Here is a 21,410-nt window from a genome sequence, read left to right as displayed (position 1 = left end):
CATGCACACACACACAGTAGTCCTGGATGCACAGAATATCTGGTGGAACGGTGTACAGCATGGGTGCCCATGACCTGGATTGCGATCTACTGGTCAATTGCAAGGACAGTGTTGGTGGACAGTAGTTTCCCAGAGTATAAGCCACTACTTTTTTCATATGTTCTGAACCCTGCAGCTTAAGCAACTATGCAGTGAATAAATTGATTCTCACAGGATGACCAGCTTCATGCCGGTAGAATATTGATTGCCTCATCACATCAGGACATTGAAATTACAGGTGTTTTATAGGCATTAAAGCGCTCAATGCGCTTATGTTTATTACTGGCCACCGCTCCCATGTTTCTGCATTTCCAACACCACAGCCGGTGTCAGCACGGGGCTCGGGGAACCGCACGCCGAGCATGTTAATGTAAATAAATCTCATGTAATTTAACTGGTCAGATGAGACAAGTCTTATTTTATTGGTGGTATGATGCACGTTCAAAATATCGCCTGGTTTGGATCGGGCACCGATCATGAGCACATGACAGTTTGCATCCTGCAAGACATGCACAGGACTATGCTCTGCAGGGAAGCATGTTTGCTCACAGAGACCACTGGTTCCTCAGCAGCAGGCTGTTAGTGCAGTTTAAGCTTAGCAACACCTGGCGTGACGATCAGAAAACTAAGCAAATTGGCTAAAAAATAACGGAAAAATCAGCAGTCGAATGCAGCGTTCCTTAGCCACCTCATTCAGAAACTTGAAAATGTCCAGAGTGGGAACTTTCACAAACGCAGTAATGAAAGAATAGTGCCCTCTCAGAGCCCTGCTACAAGCAGTCAGTTTGTAAATCTTTCTTTGACATTGCAAAGTCAGCTAGGGCTTCACCAAAATACAGAGCCTCACATTGCATTAAAGGTTTTTCAGTTGTCCTTTTGACAGAATAGTTGTTGCATTCCCCAAGGTTTTTCTATTTTTTCCCCTTTTGTAGCAGTTTATATTAACATGCATCTGAATTAAAATGATTTAATGGATCGTTTTTTGGATGGATGAATGGATCATAGACATTTTGATTACAAATTGATAGTCAAATCCATGTGATTGCGCTCTGGCGGTGAGCTGCAGCAAAAAATTCTGAACAGAGCATCCCTAGTAGAATTCACTGACATTTCTACCGCATAGACTGCATCACTGCCCCTGCACTTATAGACCAACAGATTTGCATTGTGTAATATGGATTCATGCAGTCATGCAACTGCAACCACACAAAATATTTTGAAAGAGCTACGTGAAGAAAAGTAAAGTAATATTCATCTTTTGTTTTAAAATCGTGGGTGGAGGTGGAATTTTATGTGGCTGATATTTCCAGTATTTATGAGTAGTTTAAAATGCCTTGCATGTTGTGTCTCTGCTGCCAAATTGCAGCCTCTTGATACATACATCCTCATCAGTCCAAACAAGCTGGCCCGGGTGCATCGTTTATTTTGATCTGAAAATATGAGGACACCGGCTTTAGAAGTGCATGTGTGGTGTGCCAGTTTTTATGATTTTGTTGAAAATACAGTGCCACACAACAACCAGGCATTATTACGGCTGCATCACCCGGGTTGATACATGCATCGATCGATAGGCTTCAGAATAAACACTGCACATTTATTCATCAAGTTTCCCACAGCATCTCTGAAAGCTGCTCCTTGCTGTGCAGTACACAGTTTGTGTTATGTGTATATGTAGCACAATAACACTATCCCATTGGGTTAACATGACTGTAAAATGTATGTAAATTAATGTGAAATGGCAGCACACGTATCGCCGACAAGGTCATGCAAAGCTGGGTACCAAACTTCAGTTATTTTATGGCACATTCAATATTTTAAAATGACCTCCTACTAACGACACTTCTGTCTTGAAAAAATTATGAGCCTAGGATGAGAAATGAAGAAGGAACTCATACCGTTGGTAAATAGTTACAGATAAGAAAGTGACCTTTGGCCTGACAAGTGCTAACATGGCTGTTTTATGTTTTAGTTGTCAAGTAAGACTTGAGGAACAACCACTGCTATGGAAAAGACACAACTTGTTAGACAGCAGCATATGCTAGGACACCCATGGGACAGACATGTGGAGAACAACTATCAACAAGCTAAAGGATTATCGCTGAAGAGGTCAACCAATACAAGGCCCACCTACACCAGAGAGCAAGTTATGAATGCATAGAGATATCTGCAATCCAAAGCACATAGGATCTACAGCATACTTCTACGGCTCTAATGCCACATCCAGATATAGCTGGACATAGAGATAAAAATACCCAAACAGATTGGAGGGTTCACAAGCAAGGGGTGAGGCAGCAAGCAAAAGTAAGGATTTCAGAAAAAGACAAGCACTGCAATTACAGCTGTTTTCTAACCTCTGCCTTCTATGTGGTTAACAAAGCCTTCAGCCGATGCCCAATGAGAGATAATGACCTCCCTGGGATATACAAATGTAAGAATAATCATACACAGACCAGCCAAGTTGTGGTAGAGATGATGCCAAGCCACAGTCAACTTTGGTCTGACAACATTAGCTTGAGTCTGGGCTATGACTTCACTTTCATTACTGTGTTGTCAATGAAATGTCTGCCGATGAGTGAAGCACTGGAAGGGGCAATACACAGACAAAATTACAAGCTCTTGAGTAGAGAGTGCATGCAACCCAGTCACTGTCTGGCCAACCAGTTCACAAGAGACCAGGCTTTTAGCTAGGATGGCATCTGGGCATTCTGAGTACAGATGCTCCGGTTGATCGGTCACCGATAATGATCGGCCAATTTCAGCGTGACTACTACCTGTCATTGCTGATCACAACAAATGATCACGTGCAACAGCCAGTGCTCTGATAAAGCCCTGCTGGTTGTGACGCGTCCGCTCCTCCCTTCTCGCCGCCCACTCAGCAGCAGACAGATTCTTTCAGTCTGTCATTTAAAGTTTGCATCCTGCAGCACATGCACGGGAAAACACTGAGCAGGGAAGCGCGTTAAAATTAAATTTGCCATTTAAAGGGCCAGCACTTGTCGGAGCACAGAGTTTTCTGGGCTCATGAAAGTGAGACTGCTGGTTCCTCAGCAGCAGGCTGGTAGTGCAGCTGACACTTTGCAATACCAGTCAGTCAGAGAGTGAAATTCGAAACACTACGCTAATTGGCCAAGAAATATCCGCATCCGTCAGCCCTGTTGGAGTGGGGTGCAGCGTTCATCAGCCACCTGAATCTGAAACTTTTGAAAACGTCCGGAGTGGAAATTTTCAGAAATGCAGTGCTCTCTGTCTTGGAGTCCCGCTACAAGCGGCCAGTATGTAAATATTTCACCGACATAGCAAAGTCTCAAGTGACTCAGCAAACTGCGACGTCTCTAATCAAATTAAATGTTTTGCAGTTGTCCTTTTGACAATAGCTGCCTCATTCTGCAAGGTTTTTTAATATATTTTTGCCTTCTTGAAGAAATATGGTCAGTGTTAGTGAGGACGGGGAGTATTCACAGCAGGAGCTCCAGACAGTCAGCCAGGCGACAACAATGCGGTTCCCATAGAAAATTCTCTATTGTCTTTCCAAGAACATACAGCATACAGGCAAGTAAGGCCTGGGACGAACTACTTTGACATAATTCAGTGACTACAGCACAACCAGAACTCCCCCGAGACACATACATGAACATTGCAGCACATTCTTGCCGTCAAACGTTAAGCAAATTGCTAAAAAAATAATCATTAATCTCACAAAGCTAGATGACAACCCTCTCTCGGGTGTCGTAAGATGGAATCGACCGAATCCGCTGCTATTTTGTGACGGATGCAGCGTTCTTTAGCCACCTGAAAATGAAACTTCTGCCACCGTCCGGAGTGGGAACTTTCATAAAAGCAGAGGTGGAAGATAGCTGCTTCCAGTGCTCTCCCTCTCTCTCCGAGCCCCACTACAAGCAGCTTCACCCATCTGCATGTCACACGAAATAAAATTATTTTCAATTGTTCTGACAGAATAGTTGCTGCATTCTGCAAGGTTTTAATATTTTTTTTATTCCTCCTTGAAGAGGTATATGAAAACAATGACTTAATGCTTAATTTTTCACATCATGAACACAGAAGTTCTCATCATTTTGATCAGTCATTCATTATCAATCCAACGTGCTCTGTATCAGTGATCGTGGTGATCGGCAGCATAAAAAATATACATGTAAAAGAAGATGAACAAAACTGTAGGCATTTAGCTTGTAGTAAGGTAAAGAATCATTGTAAAAAGATCTATTTATTTTTATTAATCAGGGCCAGTTGCCCAGGAGACCCCAGCATCTGAAAGTGTTACCTGTTTTTATAAAAAGTGATTTTTGTACAAATAGCTGATCACAGCTCGATTCAAACAAAGCAAGTTGTAAAGTTGTTGACATGGCATGTCTAGAGGAAATGGGTGGGGGCGTGGTTAAGGGTTGGGGGGGCTTTGGACCCCGTTTCAAAATCTTAGCTAAAAGTCTGTAAGAGATCATTTAACATCACAGAAAAGTGACAACGAAAACAGGCATAGAATAAAGATAAACCATTTCAGATGAATTATGAAACAAGTGAACTTGAATAACTACACTGGTCAGGAGTTAAAAATTAGGGGCGCACACACCTTTCTTTACATCTATTTTTTTGGGTGTGCACCTTAATTCTTTAGCCAAGTTGCACGACTGCACCAAAATCATTGTGCATTTCAAAATTAACACAGACATTCTCCACCTTCACCTCCCACATCCCACGCAAGCAGACACATCCTCATGAACAGCTCCTTCAACAAAAAATGAGCGCGCACACACACACACACACACAACTGCTGTGCCTATTTCTCATTCTCAAGTTGAAATGGAGTGAAACTTTTTAATTAATTTCACTATGGGAGTCTGCCACACAAATGGACCATCAGGGCAGGGTCACACTGGCCATTTCACCTTTGCCGTGCTATGTGTAGAAGCACAATTGCTGACCCCAACCCCAAGCAGGCCTGCAGTCACACTATCCCAGAACGGCGCGGTAGTCTACATTTACTGCATTACATTGTACATCGTCATAGAGCCTGACGCGCAACGTCATCATTGAGTTACTATTTCTTGTTGCATGGAAACAAGTGGGGTCAATGCAGCGGTGTCGAACGCGGCAATAACGATAATGTTGGATTCACACTGCTATCGCAGACACAATCCCACAGTTGTCAGCATGAGGAGAACTGCAAGGAGGAAAGACCCTGAATTTAACCTAGAACACAACCAGACTATTCATCAATCATTTAGACATCTTTATTTTCTCTGATAAAAATAAATATTGTGATGATTGACTGTTTTTATATTGTACACACAACTTAAGTAATATCTGGAATTTTCTTCAACTTGTGAGTGTAGTGTGGGTAAATGTCTGTAGTATGTGCTGTTTTTCCGCTATTGTCTAGTAAAATAGGCCCTTTGACTGTATTTATGTGGCCCTCCTGGAGTCAGAGTAAAACTATAAAACTGACGTTGTTGTCTCTGACGTTTTTGTCTTGTGCATTGTTTTTTGTTCATTATGATGCAACTGAAACATAGCTCTCTCATTTGATTTTTTGTCTTCGTCTTTTCAATTGGCTATTTTAGGAGTATTTCTTGTCCCTTAAAATACATCAGAATTGAAAGTAGATTTGGAAATGTATGAGACACATCAAGAATCTTTAAATGGAATGTGGTTTAAATTAAACAAAACACAACAAGCCAACATTTTCTGTGCATTTCTTATGTGTAATTTCATAATCATCCATGATGTCATCATTTATTTTCAATTTTCTCTTAACCTCTGTCTGTCAGACACAACCAGGTTCTACAAGAGACGTGAAACATTGAATTTCTGATCTCTACACTTAGTTAATGCTTATGTTCAAACATAAACAAATAATGATGTTGGAGACAAACTCGAATAATAGGTTTCATCGTAAGACAGTTTCAAGAGAGACTGTAGTGTGTACAACACATGGAATAGAATCAAAATGTACTGATGATAATTATCGTTATTGCCGAAATGACATAATTTAACATGCTAGTGTTTATTCCATGTCGCCCATTCCTAGTGTGTAACACCCCATTCTGTTAAAGCTGTAGCGGACGACCGTCATGGCTTCATGCCGTAGCTGATGACTCATTGTATGGCGAGAAATGAAACTTCATTCTTATCCAAGTGTGCCGTTCTGAGGAAGCGGGCCATGATTAGCAGCAGCTCGCTTGCAGTCATACCGACTATAGAACGTGGAATAAAATACATTCTGATCTTTACTGCCATGTTATCCAGCCTAATACCCACATAAGACCCAACAGATCATATATCAAGCAAAAAAAGCTGTTAAAGACACAGAAGACGAGAAAGGGACTTACCAATTTGATGGCCACATATTCGTTAGTATAGAGGTTTTTTCCCAGCCGCAGTTCTCCAAAGTTCCCACAGCCAATTTTTTTACCAACTCTGAAATTTGGGCCAACCATAAGAACTCCAGAGTTGGTCCCTGAACTCCGACCCCCAGTCCTGCTGCCTGCTGTCTTAGACATTTTTTTTCCTTCGTCTGTCTCTCCCTTGCCCCCTCTTTTATCAAAATCCATAAGCTTATGATACCCTGGCCTCTCCACGGTTATTCTCCAGCCATGCAAACCATAGAAATTCCAATAGCAATGGCAGAGAACGGGTCGACAAATGTGAGGTAGGGTGCTCCAGATACTTAATTGAGATGCGTATGTATCATAAGGGCCTCAAGAATGTTCAATATTTTCTTTAACTTTCTTGGTCAGGGTTAAGCAGCAGTACTCAGTTGTCTTCACTCCCACAGTCGTCTCAGACTAGCATGCTCCTGCCTGACATGAAGGCAGGTTGCGCTAGGGGGTGCCGCAGGTGGACACATACGACACTACAGATGAAACAGCACCCTGAAATCCAGCTAGTGCATCCAAAAGGCCTCTTGAGAACATCTCCAGGAGTGCCGCATTCCTTCTGGTCAGCCTTCAGTGACCCAGGTGGCACTCGCCATGATTCAAGGCCCACAGCAGAGAGGGAAGTCCAGGTCTGGCCCTCAGCAAGGACAGTCAACAGGAAAGGTTTTTAATCATCCAACTATCTGCAAAAAATAAAAGAGAAATAAGTTAGAATGACAAAGTCTGCTTTCACAGCAAAGCATGTGACAGGAGAAACAAAAATGTATTCTGAAGTTGTGGTGATCAGAACAATTAATATCAATATAAATGAATATGGAATATATATAATGAATATAAGAAAAGATCATCAGCTGAAAGGAAAGTGCATGGCAAAGAGCAAATTCAATACAATAATCAATGTGTCGAGCTGGCAGGTTACAGGTAACACACCCTAAGACATGGAATATAAAAATTATTAATAATAAAGATTTCAATATGTTGGAAAAACTATAGAAGTTCTTTGACACTCTTATCCGACCAAAGAGCGCCCCTCTGTCTAAGAGGATGTCTGTTGGAGGAAGCAGGTAATGTGTGGAACACTAACAGGTAGCTACATTTTCCAATGGAAAGGCTCTTATGTGAATCAATGACCACGGCTATGAGCTCATTAGAATCTCATTAGAACGTTTACAATGCTAGCAAATTATTCAAAAGAAGCAGTCTACAGTAACATTTACAAAGCTAAATAGTGATATGGAAGAGGACAAAATATATATTTGGAAAAAAATATCCAGGCAAAACTCTGCTTTCATCTCAACATTGAATACAAACATTATAGATCAGAAGGAAAACTCAATAATTCCATGCAATTAAAATGCACTAGTAGCTGTAGTAGTAGTAGTTGAGAGACCAATTTCTGTTTCAATCTGTTTTAACTTGTCATGATTACTCCATATCTTAAATTGTATGAGTTCACATTGGTTTGGCAAGTAAATATCAAAATGAAGAGATATTTGCTGAGGCCATGCCTCAGCTTACCTCCTGATTTTAATTTTAAAATTAAATTTGATTAAAACAAAACGTTTACAAATACTCACAAAAATCATAGTGTTTTAGGTTCAGGCATACTACTACCACTTTATTTCAGAATCTATTTGGTTAATTAGGTCAGTAATTGTTTAAAGAAATGTAATTCAAATCATGAAAGAGACATTTTCACATTTTCTAGTACTTCCTAAAAGATGAACAATATCAACAGATACATAATCATTCGAAGGTGTTGGGGGTACCTCCGACAGTGCAGCAGGGGAAGAAGAGAAACAGTGAGCATAGTACATCCGCCACAGTCCTTGTTAACGGTGCACCTCAAAAGGCAGAGTCTTAGTAGATTTTATTTTTAATAGATTTAAAAAAAAATAGGTTAAATAGGTTATAACTTTAATAATAACTTGAAATATATGTGCTAGCACCTGAAACCTGAGCACAGTAGGTGTAGATTACTTTCATATCAACTCAATTCAGATTATAAGGAAAAGGGGAAACTTCATTTTCTCTCCGCTCCGCTAGACTTCCATAGGACAGATGCAAGCGGGTTGGAATCAGTGCTGCCAACTCTCACACAATCGGTGGAAGACGCTGGCAAATGTCACCGTACCAGCGCCAGACTGGTAATCAGGTGTACGGATGGGCTGTCACACATTTTGAGCCAGGGCAGTTTATTAGTTGGCTCCTGCTGTCCCCAGAAGGGTTAAGACCATGTAGACCATGTAGTCGCCACGTTTCCTATCATTCATGTAGATAAAATGCCAAAGGTAACGTGTATGGGATAGGCCGTGAAGTTACGTGAGAAGAGAAAAAGTCTCTTGGAGGAGGAATATACATTCGCAGTTGAAAGTTGGAGGAGGAGGGTCAGAATGAGGAATAGGTATCAATCACATTGTCTACCGTAATTAGCCACCTTCAACGTGGAATTAGCGTACTACACCACACTATGGTTATCCTCATAATGCACTTATTATGAATGACTTTTTTGTGTTATGGTGCTTCAGATTGTTTGTTGGAGAAGACATGAGTATTTGCATTCTTCAACAGTTATGTAAAAAAGATATAAATCTGCCAAAATACTAGAGAGATAGAGAGAAGTCAAATGAAAACACAAACTTGACAAGTTTGAACAGAAGAGCAAACTGCAACGGCGGATTATCGAACCCGATTGCCAGAGATCCGGCAGCTTTCGGCCATATTTCTATTTTGTCCAGTTTCTTCTTGTACAAAGTAGACATCCTGAGAGATTCCTATCACAGATTGATAGCCAGGAAACCAATTGCATCCTATGTCCACAGTATCACAGAATACTAAGAACAAGGGGTTACACAAAACTAACAAGAATGAAGGGACTGAAAGTAGTGATAATATCAAGCATAAACATAAATCTGATTAAACCAGTGACTTTGCAAAACGCATTGCTCCACTTGGACCAAAAACACTTACATCCAAATTAACTAGTGGGATAGACGGGTCCCAAAATGGATTGCCCAAACTTCCAATATGCTGTTATATTTGTTTCCTTTTAGAACCAGTGTGTGTCATTTTGGCGACAGCGCCTGAACGCAACCATTATCGCTGTGTTTACTGAGGGTCATTAACTCTGAATGCCTGTAATCAGACATAAGAGGTGAGCAATAATCACAGCAATAATTACACGGCATGCAAAAACATCGTGGGGTGGGATCATGGTGTATAAACTGCTTTCTCTCCAATTTCGCTGAATTTGGACAAACACATGTTCTTGCTTTAGATCATTAGGATATGGAACCATTTTCATCTGCATTCGAGCTAAAGAATGTTTCACGAAACACATTCAGCTTAATACTGACTCTGCTTATAATAGAATTCATTGATCTAGGTTAGAGCTGAAGCACACAGAAAACAAGTTGAGCTGTAAAGTAAGTGCATTATGCCAGTTTTAGCTGAACAGTTTGTCCAATGCAATCTTTTGATTTAATTTACACTGTGTATCGGATGTTGAAGTAAACAAAAACTGACTGAGAAAGAAACTCTAATTCTGCATTTAAACAATGACAAATTAGGTCACAAGGAAGGTCACCAGGAAGTGGGAATCTTGTTATTTCAACAAACATTAGTTGTCATTTGGACATTCAGTTCCATCAGATTAAATGATTCAGTAGAAAAAAAAGAAAAAAAAAAAATCGCTCTGACACACACAGGTTTGTTTCTCATTTTGGTTGATCAGGAGCACACAGTGAAATACTGTACTATATTTTCCCAACCCAACCCTCAATAACCTGTTAAAAAGCATGCCACTACTTCTGGCACGAATTGCAAACTGCGAAATTATCCCTGACTCACGACTGACAGCAGAGAACGTTTTTCAACTAGATATTTAATGATGAACAAAAAAAAAGCTTACTCCTTCAAGTGTCTTTGGTGTGGCTTCTTCAAACAGCCAAAACACACCCCGATACCACTGAAAGCTAACTTTGACGTCTTCAATAACACATTACAGAGCGTACACAACCGTTTTATCAATGTTGAATGAAGAAGATTCTATACAGAAACAAGTGCACTAGTACAAATGTTAGCCAACACAGCTAGTTTGTAGCTGCCAGCTGTTTCTTCGCGTTCATCTGAAATGGTAAAGCTGTTCAACATGTTAGGTGCCAGTAAGTCCGTTGTAAGCATTTAATAAAGAGGGGAAAGGAAGACCTCGAGCTCATTCATGAAAGCAAATGTCCACAGCTACCTCGGAGGCAAGGCCAGACTCTCATAAGACATCCTGGCGTTGGTTAGCATGCTCATCGTAGACCCTCTGCTTCCACTCCGATGGCCTGCAGATGGTTACTCCACATAGCTCGTATAGAGACAGATTCTCCGGGGCAGCAGTTGTGAAATAATGCGGCGTGTGCTTTGACAAAAACGGAGGTGTACGGAGGGTGTTGAGCTAAGCTAGTTAGCGCCCACCAAAACAGCGCTCCTCTTGGCCTCAGGGACGCGCTAACGACAACACTCATGCTATCGTTCTCTGTAGGTGAAATGTGTTTCCGTTCACAATCTCAATCCGTAATTCTAACTAGGCGGGACACACGCCCGATGGTACACCGAATGCTGTCTTTTCGAACGAAGCCACACTGGATCAATGCTATATTACTGAGTAATAACTCTCGGCGACGTCGCGACAAGATTTCAACTCATAACGACGCGAAAAGAGAAATTCTTGGACAAGGGTGTTGTTGTTGTTTTTTTTTTTTCAGTTGAAGCCATTAGCCCGAACACTGTCGGCTAACTCCTTAATCCTAAACGGGCGGCGGCACTAGCCGCGGCAGCCGGGTCTCTCCCACCGCCTAGCTCACTGGCTAGCACACGGAGCGTTAGCATGGACGGCGAAGACGGTTCAATAAAAACAACACGGAATGGCTTCATGGCTGCGTCGAGACAACGGACGTTACCTCCAACTGTTGGCTACCAAGGCGCCGTCGAAGTCATGCTCCTTCATCGATCATTGAATTTATCTCCTCTTTCATTTGCTATGATTTCACTGTTGTCTCTTTAAGCCTCCCTCAATTGCCGACAGCCAGGCGGCGTCACTGTGGATCACGCAGCACTGCTACGCAAAGAGCTGGCGTATCTGTCTTTGTGAATAGATACACCGCATCGAATGTGCTGACTGTTGATCAGAAATACTTCTCAAATTAATACAGATTTTTGTACATACATTACATTACATACATTGTACATTACATACTTTTGTTACACGATTGCTGAATGTACAATTTAAACGTATTTGGTAAAATAAATTGTTCAAAGCCTTCAAATCTGCTGTTTGTTTCCTACAATATGGGAGGACATTGTTGCAAAAAGGAGAAAGGTTTATATTGTGGCTACTTTGGCTTCCTGTTGACAACCCTGTTAGCCATTAGTATGAGAAGCGCATACAGCAATCAGAGACATATAGAGATGTTGCAGTGCAGTGGGCGACAAACACAAAGTAAATTACTCAAGTGCAGTACCTATGTACGTTTTTACCTCCTTCTATTTTGGATCTTTTTTCCCCACTAATTTTCTCCAAATAGAAGTAGGCAGACCCTGAGTGAATGTTGTCTGCACTAGCAGCAGTGTATTGCTACAGGAGGAAACAAAGTGGATTCTCCAGCTCAGCAACCATGGTTATATTTTCTCTCCATTTTTCAGGAGTTCCAAACAAAAAACAACTTGTATATGCACATGCTAGAGATACGTAGTGCACAAACTCACCGCCAACAACTTGCTGTAAGATTTGAGAAAGCAGATAAGCCCTCTATTTTTGGTCGAATATACAAAGTTGTTTCTTCTGATGAGCAATCAGCTTTCTATTTAAATTACGCTTACTGTCTGTCTCTGCCACTTCTAACAACATCCTGTATTTGTGTCAGCACTACTGTCTCTGAACCAGGGGCTCTTAACCTTGTTGATCTCGGGTCCAAACAAAGGGCGGACTGGGTGAGGACTGCTATTGATGAGTAATTGATTTATCCCTAAGAATTAAAGCTGGCATTTTGAAATGTCAAAACAGCCCCTGTGCTTCACTGTTACACCGTCGGATCACTTCTCGATTGGCTGCGTCCAGTTTCATGTCACCGCTCAGTCGAGAGTGAGCTCCACGCTGACATGAAGATGTCAGGTTGTCCCTTTGTCTGCCTATCCTGCCTACATCCTTCTTTCCTTTTCTTGCCATCCATTCTCTCGCAATTGCCTTAGACATAGCCACCACTCTCTCTTTGCCTGACATCTACACTCCAAGAACCCCGATCTGCTCTCCTCATCCATCTATCCCATAATTTCTTTGCTTCCATCTTTATCCTGATCATTCACAATCACAATCATCAAGCTCCTCGTCCTCCATTCTCTTCCCTGATAATACTCCGCACACTGTCGCTGCAGTTTCACTCACTACGTCCGCTGTGCTGTCTCACCCCTCTGAAAGTTCTTCCTGAGCACCCAGAGCCTTGAACTACACTGAACTGCACTCTTTGTGCCTTGACTTCCACCATTTAATGTTGGGCTCTGCCACCACTGGCATCCTCCTCCGAGTGACTAACCTCATTCTTCAGGATGGACTGATGATTATTGGTCAGATTTAAGTGGCAGATCAAAACAAAACCAAGCAGGAACACCAAAGAAAATATACTTTATTCTACATTTTAAAGATGCTGTGCTCCATGAAATGAAGCCAAAATGTGTAGTTTGCTGTAGATGCTTACACAAGAATATTAGCAGTCATCTACTTAATCGAAGCTCTGAAATATTAAAATGAAAAGGCACTGCTAAATTCTCTGTTGCTACAGTGGAGAAATGATCAGTAGTTAGTGAGTTTGAATCCCAGGTTATGATGTTTCATTGGATGAATGTCATCTGAAGGGAAGAGTCTCTGATGAAGTGTCATGGAAGAGTCCCTATCAGCTGAGCCATGGGTCTGGATGATTGGCCAGAAGAGAGGTGGAACAGCAAGCGCAGGTGGCAGCAGTCCCAGAACGGGTCGACAAAGAGGATCATTGTAGAACTCCTCAGGCATGATGTGGAATTGAGGAAGTGGTTTGTTTGGTTGCAGGTGACATCGGGGGATTTCAGAGTCAGTATGGGAAGCGAGAAGATCCCTTTTTTTATCCATCAGTTGAGGCACAGGACAGCAAGGAGGAGGCTTGCTGCTCCCAGATCGGGATGTGGGGGTGTCCCTTTTGTCCTCTGTTGATTGCTTTTCCTGGCTGGTCTGCGTTACCTCATCCAGGCTTTGCTCTCTGGAGACTGGTGGTGGGCATTTCTGACCTTTACGAAATTTTGCCCTCCTATTCTTAAACCACACCTGAAGGGATATATATATAACACAAAGGTTATTCTTAAACCAACTAAGGCTTGGTATATTTTGAATTTATTTGCCACATCGCGTTCACAGTGAAATAGACATGTTAAATTAACTTTGGGTCGACACTGGTATAAACAGATGCTTTTTCTGCCGTGGATCGGACACACTGAAGTGACCTGTGTCTGAGTGGTCGCTTGCTAAGTTGTTTTCACTTGCAACACATGTCTAAGCCACACAACACTCAATTTAATTGGGTCTCCAAGCACTACATTTCTCCACCACGTCTAACAAAAACAGAACAACTAAAAACATTGAGTATTGACTAGAGGAGGGAGTTCTGACCTGGATCCGGGCCTCGGGCAGGTTGATGCACACAGCAAGCCTCTCTCTCATTCCCACGTCAGGGTACTGAGTCTGCTGGAAAGCCTTTTCCAGAGCCTGCAGCTGTGAGACGGAGAAGGCCGTACGACTGCGCCGCTGCTTCTGATGGCTTCCGTACCGAGCCTCCAGAATCAGCTCTGGTCAGACAAAGAGATAGAAGACGCATGTTGATAAAGTCCTGCGTAGATGAATTAAACGTACGAGGACTACTTCTCCCACAACAATTACCACAGCTATTTGAACAAGAAAAACAGTGGTGCTACTTCTACCTTTACAATACCATATTACCACTCAATCGAAACTGTTTTATAACTAGTGACCTATTCAGCACCACTACAAGCACGAGTACCATTATGGGCTCTGCACTGAGATTGTTCTAGCTCCAATTTTTTCAGGAATACCTAGTAGAACAGTACGATTTTTGAGCCATCAACAATATTTAAACTACTGCGTGAATACACTAGTCTTCCTCCTCTACTGGCATGATCTGCCTTCCTCCATCCTGTGTTGACCGTTGTGTATTCTGGCAACAACTATTGCCGCAAGGACTTAGGTTCCTTCTACGTCAGCACTAATAACACTGCTCCTCCAATTAGCCGTTACTACTCAACACTACTAGCATTGCGTGTCACCTACCTGCCAGCCTCTCCGCCACATTCAGCGTGTGGACAGCGGGACTGGCCGCCGAGTACACGCTGTACTGTTCTGCCACCTGCTGGTTGAAGTCGAGAGGCGTCGCGTTGACGCCACGAAGAGGAAACCCGCCACGGCTCAAATGTAAAGAGTTCATGATCAACCTGAAAGCGAGGACACGAATTCAATGATGAAAAACAGGGAAATTCAATGTCTGCATTAAAAAAAAACGCAGCCGCTTATTGAAATCTGTAGTCGAGTTTGTGTCGTTTGTTTTACCTGATATTTGAGAACAGATCTCTTAAGTGCGTCCTGGTTCCTTCCTCTTCTTCGAGTCCAAGATCAGATTCCCCAATAGCCACCACTATTTAAGAAGCACTTACCCATGCTCCCCTCGCCATTACCCAATAGAAAGAAAGGCATTAGCCTGGATTAGGTGGGACGAGGGGAGGGTGGCTGCTTGCAGGGGCGGGGTGGGGGCTCAAGTTTTTTGGAACTATTGAACTTGAGAGATTTATGCCAAGGATCTCCATACAAGCGACCCCCCATTAAAACAATGTGGCCAGCTAATCTCCAAGGCTGGACAGATTAAAATAACAGCCTTTGATTGTGCTGCTGCTTTCTCCCATGATGCCTTCGACAGACCCCCTTCAGACCCGGCTCTTCTCTTCTATGGGTTTGTTTGGCCATCATATTTCGCTCAGTGTCACCCCGTGAACTTAATCTCACTGAGGACCATTCTGCCAAACATTTCAGCTCGGTGAAAGCAAGAGGTTCATCGCGGTCTTGAAACCAAACCTCATGTGTATCATAAGAGCACACCAGTCATTTTCGATGGCAGTGCTACACCCGAACTTCTACCACGATAACTTTTCCATCATTGTATTGCACTTCTGTTTGTCACAAACCCACCGTAGACAGCGGTGATTGTTAAGCATGAACACATTTAAGGTCACATGAGGCACATTCAGACAGGATGAAGTTGCTGGATGTGAAGATGCCGCAGCAGTAGTGGGCAGAAGAAACTTTGAGGGTGATGTCATGATAGTGCCAGGGTATTATTGTGCACTGTATGGTTTCAGATGAGCTATTAGAATAAAAAGATGATTCTAACTCGATCATCGAATGCACATTTTGAAGTATGGAATTGCAGGGCCAAAAGTCTTCCAGCATCACTGCTCTAGGTTTTTTAATACAGGGCAGCGAACGTCGGTGAACAGGCCAAGAGAACAATCTATGATTCAAGTTTGCAAACGTTAAAAACACGAGTAAAGACCTTCTTTTGTGGATCCAGGGTCACTGGCTTTTCAGTGGAGGCAACGTGTTGAGCAGGATGTCATCTGTCAATCACTGGGATGCGCTTATGTTTTCACAAGCCTCTTGGGAGGCACATAATAAAGTACTCATTTCCTGAGTTCGATACTCAAAAGCGATATCTTGATTGTTATCCTCTGGGCAACAAACAAAGTTGGTTATTTCTGTGACAACAACATGTGTGCGATGCCTGCCATATTTTCTCAGAATCGGAATCAAATTTCAGAATCAAATTTATTGCCATGGTCAGTGGGGATCCCACCAGTTAGGAAAGTGTTTCCTAGTGTTTCCTGCGTTATATAGTTGTATTTTATAGTTTTATAGTTATATAGTTATATAGCAGGGGCGTGTGTGTGTGTGCAGTGTCACGTGTTGCTGTGTTGAGTGACTTATATTAATAATTGTTGCTACGCTTTGCAGGATGAGGGATGTTGGACCGATATACAGGAATGTACCACTGTACTGACTGCCTTTTTTAGCTAATAGATTGCTACATTATATTTTCAACATTTATTGTACGAAGGCAGGGATGGAAAGGAGGAAGAAATTTCAGTTGGGAGGGAATTTGCACTCCTTGCCAACTGAACTACTGATCAGTCCCAGTGCATTTCTAGTTTTTAACTGTGTATATTTAAGAACCAAGATTTACTGAGAAAAACGCAACAATACCCAACCAATGAAAAGTGAAATAAAAATTTGAGAATCGAAATGCCATATTAGGAGCAACTTGTGTGCAGTGCAACAGTTTTCCTATCCTTCTTCTATCATGTTCATGTTCACAATAGAAAATGTTTTGTTCAGTAAGAAAAAGTGTTTGTGGCTGCTGGTGTTTGCAAGCCAGGAAGGAGGCTGCTCACAACATTCTGAGGTAAAATTAAATGGTTGTTTTGTTGTTGTCAAAACTATACATCATAAGCAAGGGCATGAAGGACGGTTCTATGATACGCGCCATTGGATATTTTATTATACTGATCCAGAAGTGAATGTGGCGACAACGGGCTCAACTTTAGCATGCAAGATGGACCTGTGTTAATAATGTCGACACATCCTCCTGTCGGTTGTCAAGCCCACATTCCACCGCTAGACCCTGACTTTTCAAAATGCTATTTCTCTGTTCACTGTTGCCGATGCTCAAGTTTCTCATTTACTCCCATTTCTGAGTTCCTACCAAACTCTTGTATGTAAATGGTTGCATTCTGTCGATGAATATTCGCTCCTCCTTTGTGACAGTGTTTGCAGCTGTACGACTTCCACTCACATTCACATACAATCAACAGCTCAGACTTCCTAAATATGTGAAAATGTTTGTGTTCTTTCTTCCACCGCTTTCTTTCTTCAGTCTCCTTTTGCTGTTCTTGGCTGTCAAGCTATATTAGTGTCCAATAGAAATAAGTCATTTAGAAGAGGCTCCGTCGAGCAGCCTCTCAGCCTCACTAAAAGCTCCGGGATTAGGTCCCAGAGGCCTTTGTCTCCACGGCCCGCAGGATTAGAGGAGATTTACTGTGAGGAGAGAAAAAAAGTAGTTATTTCATGGCACTTTCATGATGAAACCTGGCCAAAGCTGTGTTGGCTGGGGGGATTAAAGACACACAAAGACTGTGGTTGTGTGTGACCCTCCCCATCCCAGAACCACTAGCACTGCCTCACTCTCCACCCCCTTTGGATCATTTCTCATAGACCACTTCATCTCCTACCCAACCGCTTCAATTAGCTGCTCGGCCATCTCACTGCCGCAGACTTGTGGTGCGACATCGGCCTGTATCTCGCATGTAGGAAAATGAGGAGTTACAGGATTTCTCCCCCTCCAGCTGTGTTTGAATCAGCTTAACTGAAATTCTCCTCCGTCTAGGGGATCATCTTACACATGCCAGGAGGACAGACAAAGACTCAGTCACATCAGGGGCTGAACAGGTGAACGCATGCAGGTTTATTAACCGCAGCCACCAACAGAATGGACATTCAGAAAGCAAGTGAAGAATCCTCATTCATGTTAAGTCACTGAGACCAGCTAGCTACTTCAGTGCATGCGCAGCTGCTGTTAGGACTCAAATAATGTCACCAATTTTAGAGGCTCAACCACTGAGGAAATGTGTTTCTCTTTTGGAGTTCATGCACCTGGAATCAGCACCCCATCTTTTCTTGGTGGTTTCAGCATTTTCTAACACATTGTCACTGATCTCAATAGAGGCCTTTCACGCCGCATCATCAAAACTGGAAGTCGCCATGGTGGAGGTACAGGTAAACAAAGCATATGTACTGATGAGAGTCCCAAGTGACTGCGAGGAAAATGGTGTATGGGAGAACGATGCCAAAGGTTGTCAGAGGAAAGTGCACAGTTGTGGATAATGAAGGGTAGATTTGTTGTTGTTGACAAAACCCGGTGTTTACGCGCATCCGGGTTACTTTCCAAAACGTTGATGGAGACCCTCTATTGTTGGTTTGTCTGCCTGTGTGTGCAACATAAGTCAAAAAGTTAAGGACATAGTTCATGAATTTGTTAGGATATATCAGAAATGGAGTAGGAAAGAAGCCCTTAGATTATGGTGGTGATCCCTTGGTTCTTTCAGACTTACAAAGGAACAAAAAAAAATCTATTACTGCACTCCCCATTTAAGATGTGGATTGCAGTTCTCAGTATTTACTGAGATGTACAATTGGGTTTTTTGGTTACAAAACGTCGACTTACCAACATTTTGAATGCTCTCACTGCTGCTGTGTGTTCACGGCGCTCCTAAATGTACCGTAGATGTCTCATTTGACAATGACAAATGATGGCTATGAAAACTGTTATGTATGAAGTGTCCATGTACCACCTTCAATCTACCCGTCTGCGTAGTTCATTTCATCTTTATATCTTGGAAGATATCTATATCAACTCTATATATCTGCATGTATCTATTTATATCTATTTGTCTACATATACTTTTTTCAAGCGGTGTTCTGATCCACCTGTTGTTAAAGTGTGAGTCATGCTGGGGCGCAGCAAGATGAGTGTAGGGGAGCTAAACTCTTTTTGTATGAGGCTCAGCCTCTTTTCTTCTGTCAAAGTCTTCTGTCTAACAGATGTTTTGGAAATCCTCCTCCTTATGTTCTGGCTTTCTCTAATGAGTTATCAATAGTGGAAATTTGTACTGACAAGAGCCTGTCATGGGGGACCTCTGTATATGAAAGGATCTCCCCCCTCCTTGGACTCCAACTGGATCAATCGGCATGCGAAACACAATTGGGAGGCCTTTGGGACCCGTGGTGTCAGTCCGGGAGCATGTGGGCGAGCAGGCTGCGGGGCTAAGACCTCTTCTTCAGGGGGGCAATCGATGAGGATGGCTGGCCTTTGACCTGAAAGAGGACGGCGAGCGGTTGGCGGGTCAGTGGCTCTCCTTAAGCCTTGGGATCATGCTGTGAAGCCCTGACATTGGCTCCGGGCTTAGACCAACACTGCCTGCGAACACACACCAGCAATCCCAAACATAAACTCAGAGAGGAATATCAACGAGGACGAGGCAAACATGACCAAGATTAGTCAGATTTCATTGATCCAGCCTGGGTTCTCTGCCAGCAGACTCATCACACCCAAATCTCTCCCTCGGTAGCTTCATGTCATCGACTCTTGGGCCCACTCTTGGGAGAGTCTGGCTCAATACGCGCGGCCGAGTGAGTTTCAGACTCTTAATTGGGAGAAAGTGTTCAGAGATTAGACCTGGAGCAGGACAAGCAGCTGGGGTGTTTAGAGGTCATGGGCACACACAACGGGCCTGGCGGGGGCTCAGGGGTTAACTTGGCCCTTGAAAGAACAATGCAAACAAACTGATATTCAGAGTTTTAGAGGTGACAAATCAAACAGCAATCAGCACCGACAGAAATGCACTCTGAAGTGCTCCTCTGTAGTGTTGCTCTGTACTTCAGAACCAGATTTTACTGGCGCTAGAATACTCTCCACCACAGCTGTGAAACACCTTTTTACATCACTTCATGAAGTAAAAAAAGAATCTTTTCTTTAAGAGTAGATGGAAGTACTCTGGCTCAGTAAACTGTTATATATCGTGAAGAAAACTGCCCCAAAGAGCAGCCTAAATGAAAGCAATGAAGGTTCTCTCAGTCTATCCCTGCTACTTTGAATGAGAGGAGGTGGAAAGTTGTGGAAGACCAAAACGTTCACAATAATGTAAGAAATTAGCAGACAAGGAGAGTATTAAAAGCAGTGGCAGGCCATGCATTTTACACCTAGGCCTTCAGTCAAGTCCACCCCCACCCCCATACACAGGTACAGTGGTACCTCGGTTATCGACCACAATCCGTTCCAGACGGCCGTTTGAGAAGCGATTTGTTCGAAATCTGAATCAATTTTTCCCATTACAATTAATGGAGAAAGAAATAATGCGTTCCAAGCCTTAAAATAGGCTTTTGTAGGAGTGAATGTAGAGTACCTGCTGCAGGTGTGCTGTTCCTCTATGTGTGTGGCCGCTGCATGTGGGAGGGGTTGCCGAGTGAGTGACGTCTCTCCAGAAGTGAAGAGGTGCCCGGTGCGTGTCCAGCTCTGAATGTGCGCTTCTGTGCAGTTTGACCCTGGAGTGCGCGCTCCAGCCTCGGAGGTGTGGAGAGCGAGCACCTCCCCTGTGACACTCTACCACAGTCCAGTGCGGAGACAGGAAAGGTTTTACACCTCAATATGAAGAAAAAACAGTCAGTAAATGTAGCTAACGGGACACGTCTGCATACAGAGGCTGCTTTACACACAATAACAAAGCGCGTCGTGGGTCAGCTGATCGGTCCGCGCACATTATGTTTTTTTTCTTTTTTCAGGGGCGTTCAAGTTCTGGATTTTTGTTCGAAAAACAAAGCAAAAAAAAATTTTTTAATTCCGGGACGTTCGAAACCGAGGAACCACTGTATATGACAAAAAAAGATGTGCCGCACTGCCAAGCTAGTTTATACGTGGTGGAAGCCCTGTTGTACACTCATTTGCAAAGTCTCAGTTTCGTATCAGAAACACTTCAACAAGACGGCCACATCACATCGGTGGTTTCATTGCTCTGGAGCTAGTTTGCCCATAAAATTCCGTACATGTTTAAGCCACAGGGTTTCGAGAGCAAGTGTGGTGAGTCCGTAAATGACGGTATGAGTATCCAATCACAGGACGTGTACAAGTCACGTTCAACGTCAGGCCAGCTAGATGACCTTGCTGTCCCCAACTCCTGATTTGATTGGCTATCACAACTATTCATCAGCTACATGTGTCTGTTCCTCTGAGGCCACCTGCACCTGCACTGTTGCTGCTGCTGAGTTCACCAAACATGATGACACAAGCTAGCTGAATT

The 21,410-nt window shown here is 42.8% G+C and overlaps 2 protein-coding genes across 7 annotated transcripts in view; both read right to left on the bottom strand.

The window, feature by feature from the left end:
• Window positions 1-11,543, bottom strand: part of csnk1g2b (casein kinase 1, gamma 2b) — a 36,865-nt gene extending 25,322 nt beyond the window's left edge. For 4 of the 5 annotated variants that reach the window (XM_053858055.1, XM_053858085.1, XM_053858075.1 and 1 more), the window contains exons 1-2: window positions 11,378-11,543; window positions 6,384-7,114 (exon numbers count right to left, since the gene is read on the bottom strand). In XM_053858055.1, coding sequence (XP_053714030.1) covers window positions 6,384-6,605 — 222 coding nt within the window. In that variant the 5' untranslated portion in view covers window positions 6,606-7,114; window positions 11,378-11,543. The remainder of the gene's footprint in view (window positions 1-6,383; window positions 7,115-11,377) is intronic. The other variant, XM_053858065.1, reaches the window with a different exon arrangement.
• Window positions 11,544-13,093: 1,550 nt separating this feature from the next.
• Window positions 13,094-15,182, bottom strand: zgc:101100 (uncharacterized protein LOC445169 homolog). 2 transcript variants are annotated; one of them, XM_053853486.1, is made up of 4 exons: window positions 15,061-15,182; window positions 14,785-14,945; window positions 14,110-14,285; window positions 13,094-13,767 (listed from the first exon to the last, which is right to left on the bottom strand). In XM_053853486.1, exons 2-4 carry the CDS (start codon window positions 14,936-14,938, stop codon window positions 13,264-13,266), a joined length of 834 nt encoding a protein of 277 aa, XP_053709461.1. In that variant the 5' UTR covers window positions 14,939-14,945; window positions 15,061-15,182; the 3' UTR covers window positions 13,094-13,263. The 2 variants fall into 2 exon arrangements, with proteins under 2 accessions (XP_053709461.1, XP_053709463.1); XM_053853488.1 differs by lacking the exon at window positions 15,061-15,182 and having other exon boundaries at window positions 14,785-15,060.
• Window positions 15,183-21,410: the final 6,228 nt, after the last annotated feature.

This window comes from Synchiropus splendidus, chromosome 1 (genome assembly GCF_027744825.2).
Source record: "Synchiropus splendidus isolate RoL2022-P1 chromosome 1, RoL_Sspl_1.0, whole genome shotgun sequence".
Taxonomy (NCBI): domain Eukaryota; kingdom Metazoa; phylum Chordata; class Actinopteri; order Syngnathiformes; family Callionymidae; genus Synchiropus; species Synchiropus splendidus.
Note: the sequence above shows the minus strand (reverse complement) of the source record. Positions and strands in the feature narration are given on the sequence as shown.

What these genes read in the sequence shown, in the direction of transcription:
- zgc:101100 (XM_053853486.1), bottom strand. Translation starts at nt 14,938, where the DNA reads ATGAACTCTTTACATTTGAGCCGTGGCGGGTTTCCTCTTCGTGGCGTC. An exon ending in TGTGGCGGAGAGGCTGGCAG is followed by an intron (nt 14,286 to 14,784) that starts GTAGGTGACACG and finishes TTGTCTGACCAG; the next exon opens with AGCTGATTCTGGAGGCTCGG. An exon ending in TGCCCGAGGCCCGGATCCAG is followed by an intron (nt 13,768 to 14,109) that starts GTCAGAACTCCC and finishes ATATCCCTTCAG; the next exon opens with GTGTGGTTTAAGAATAGGAG.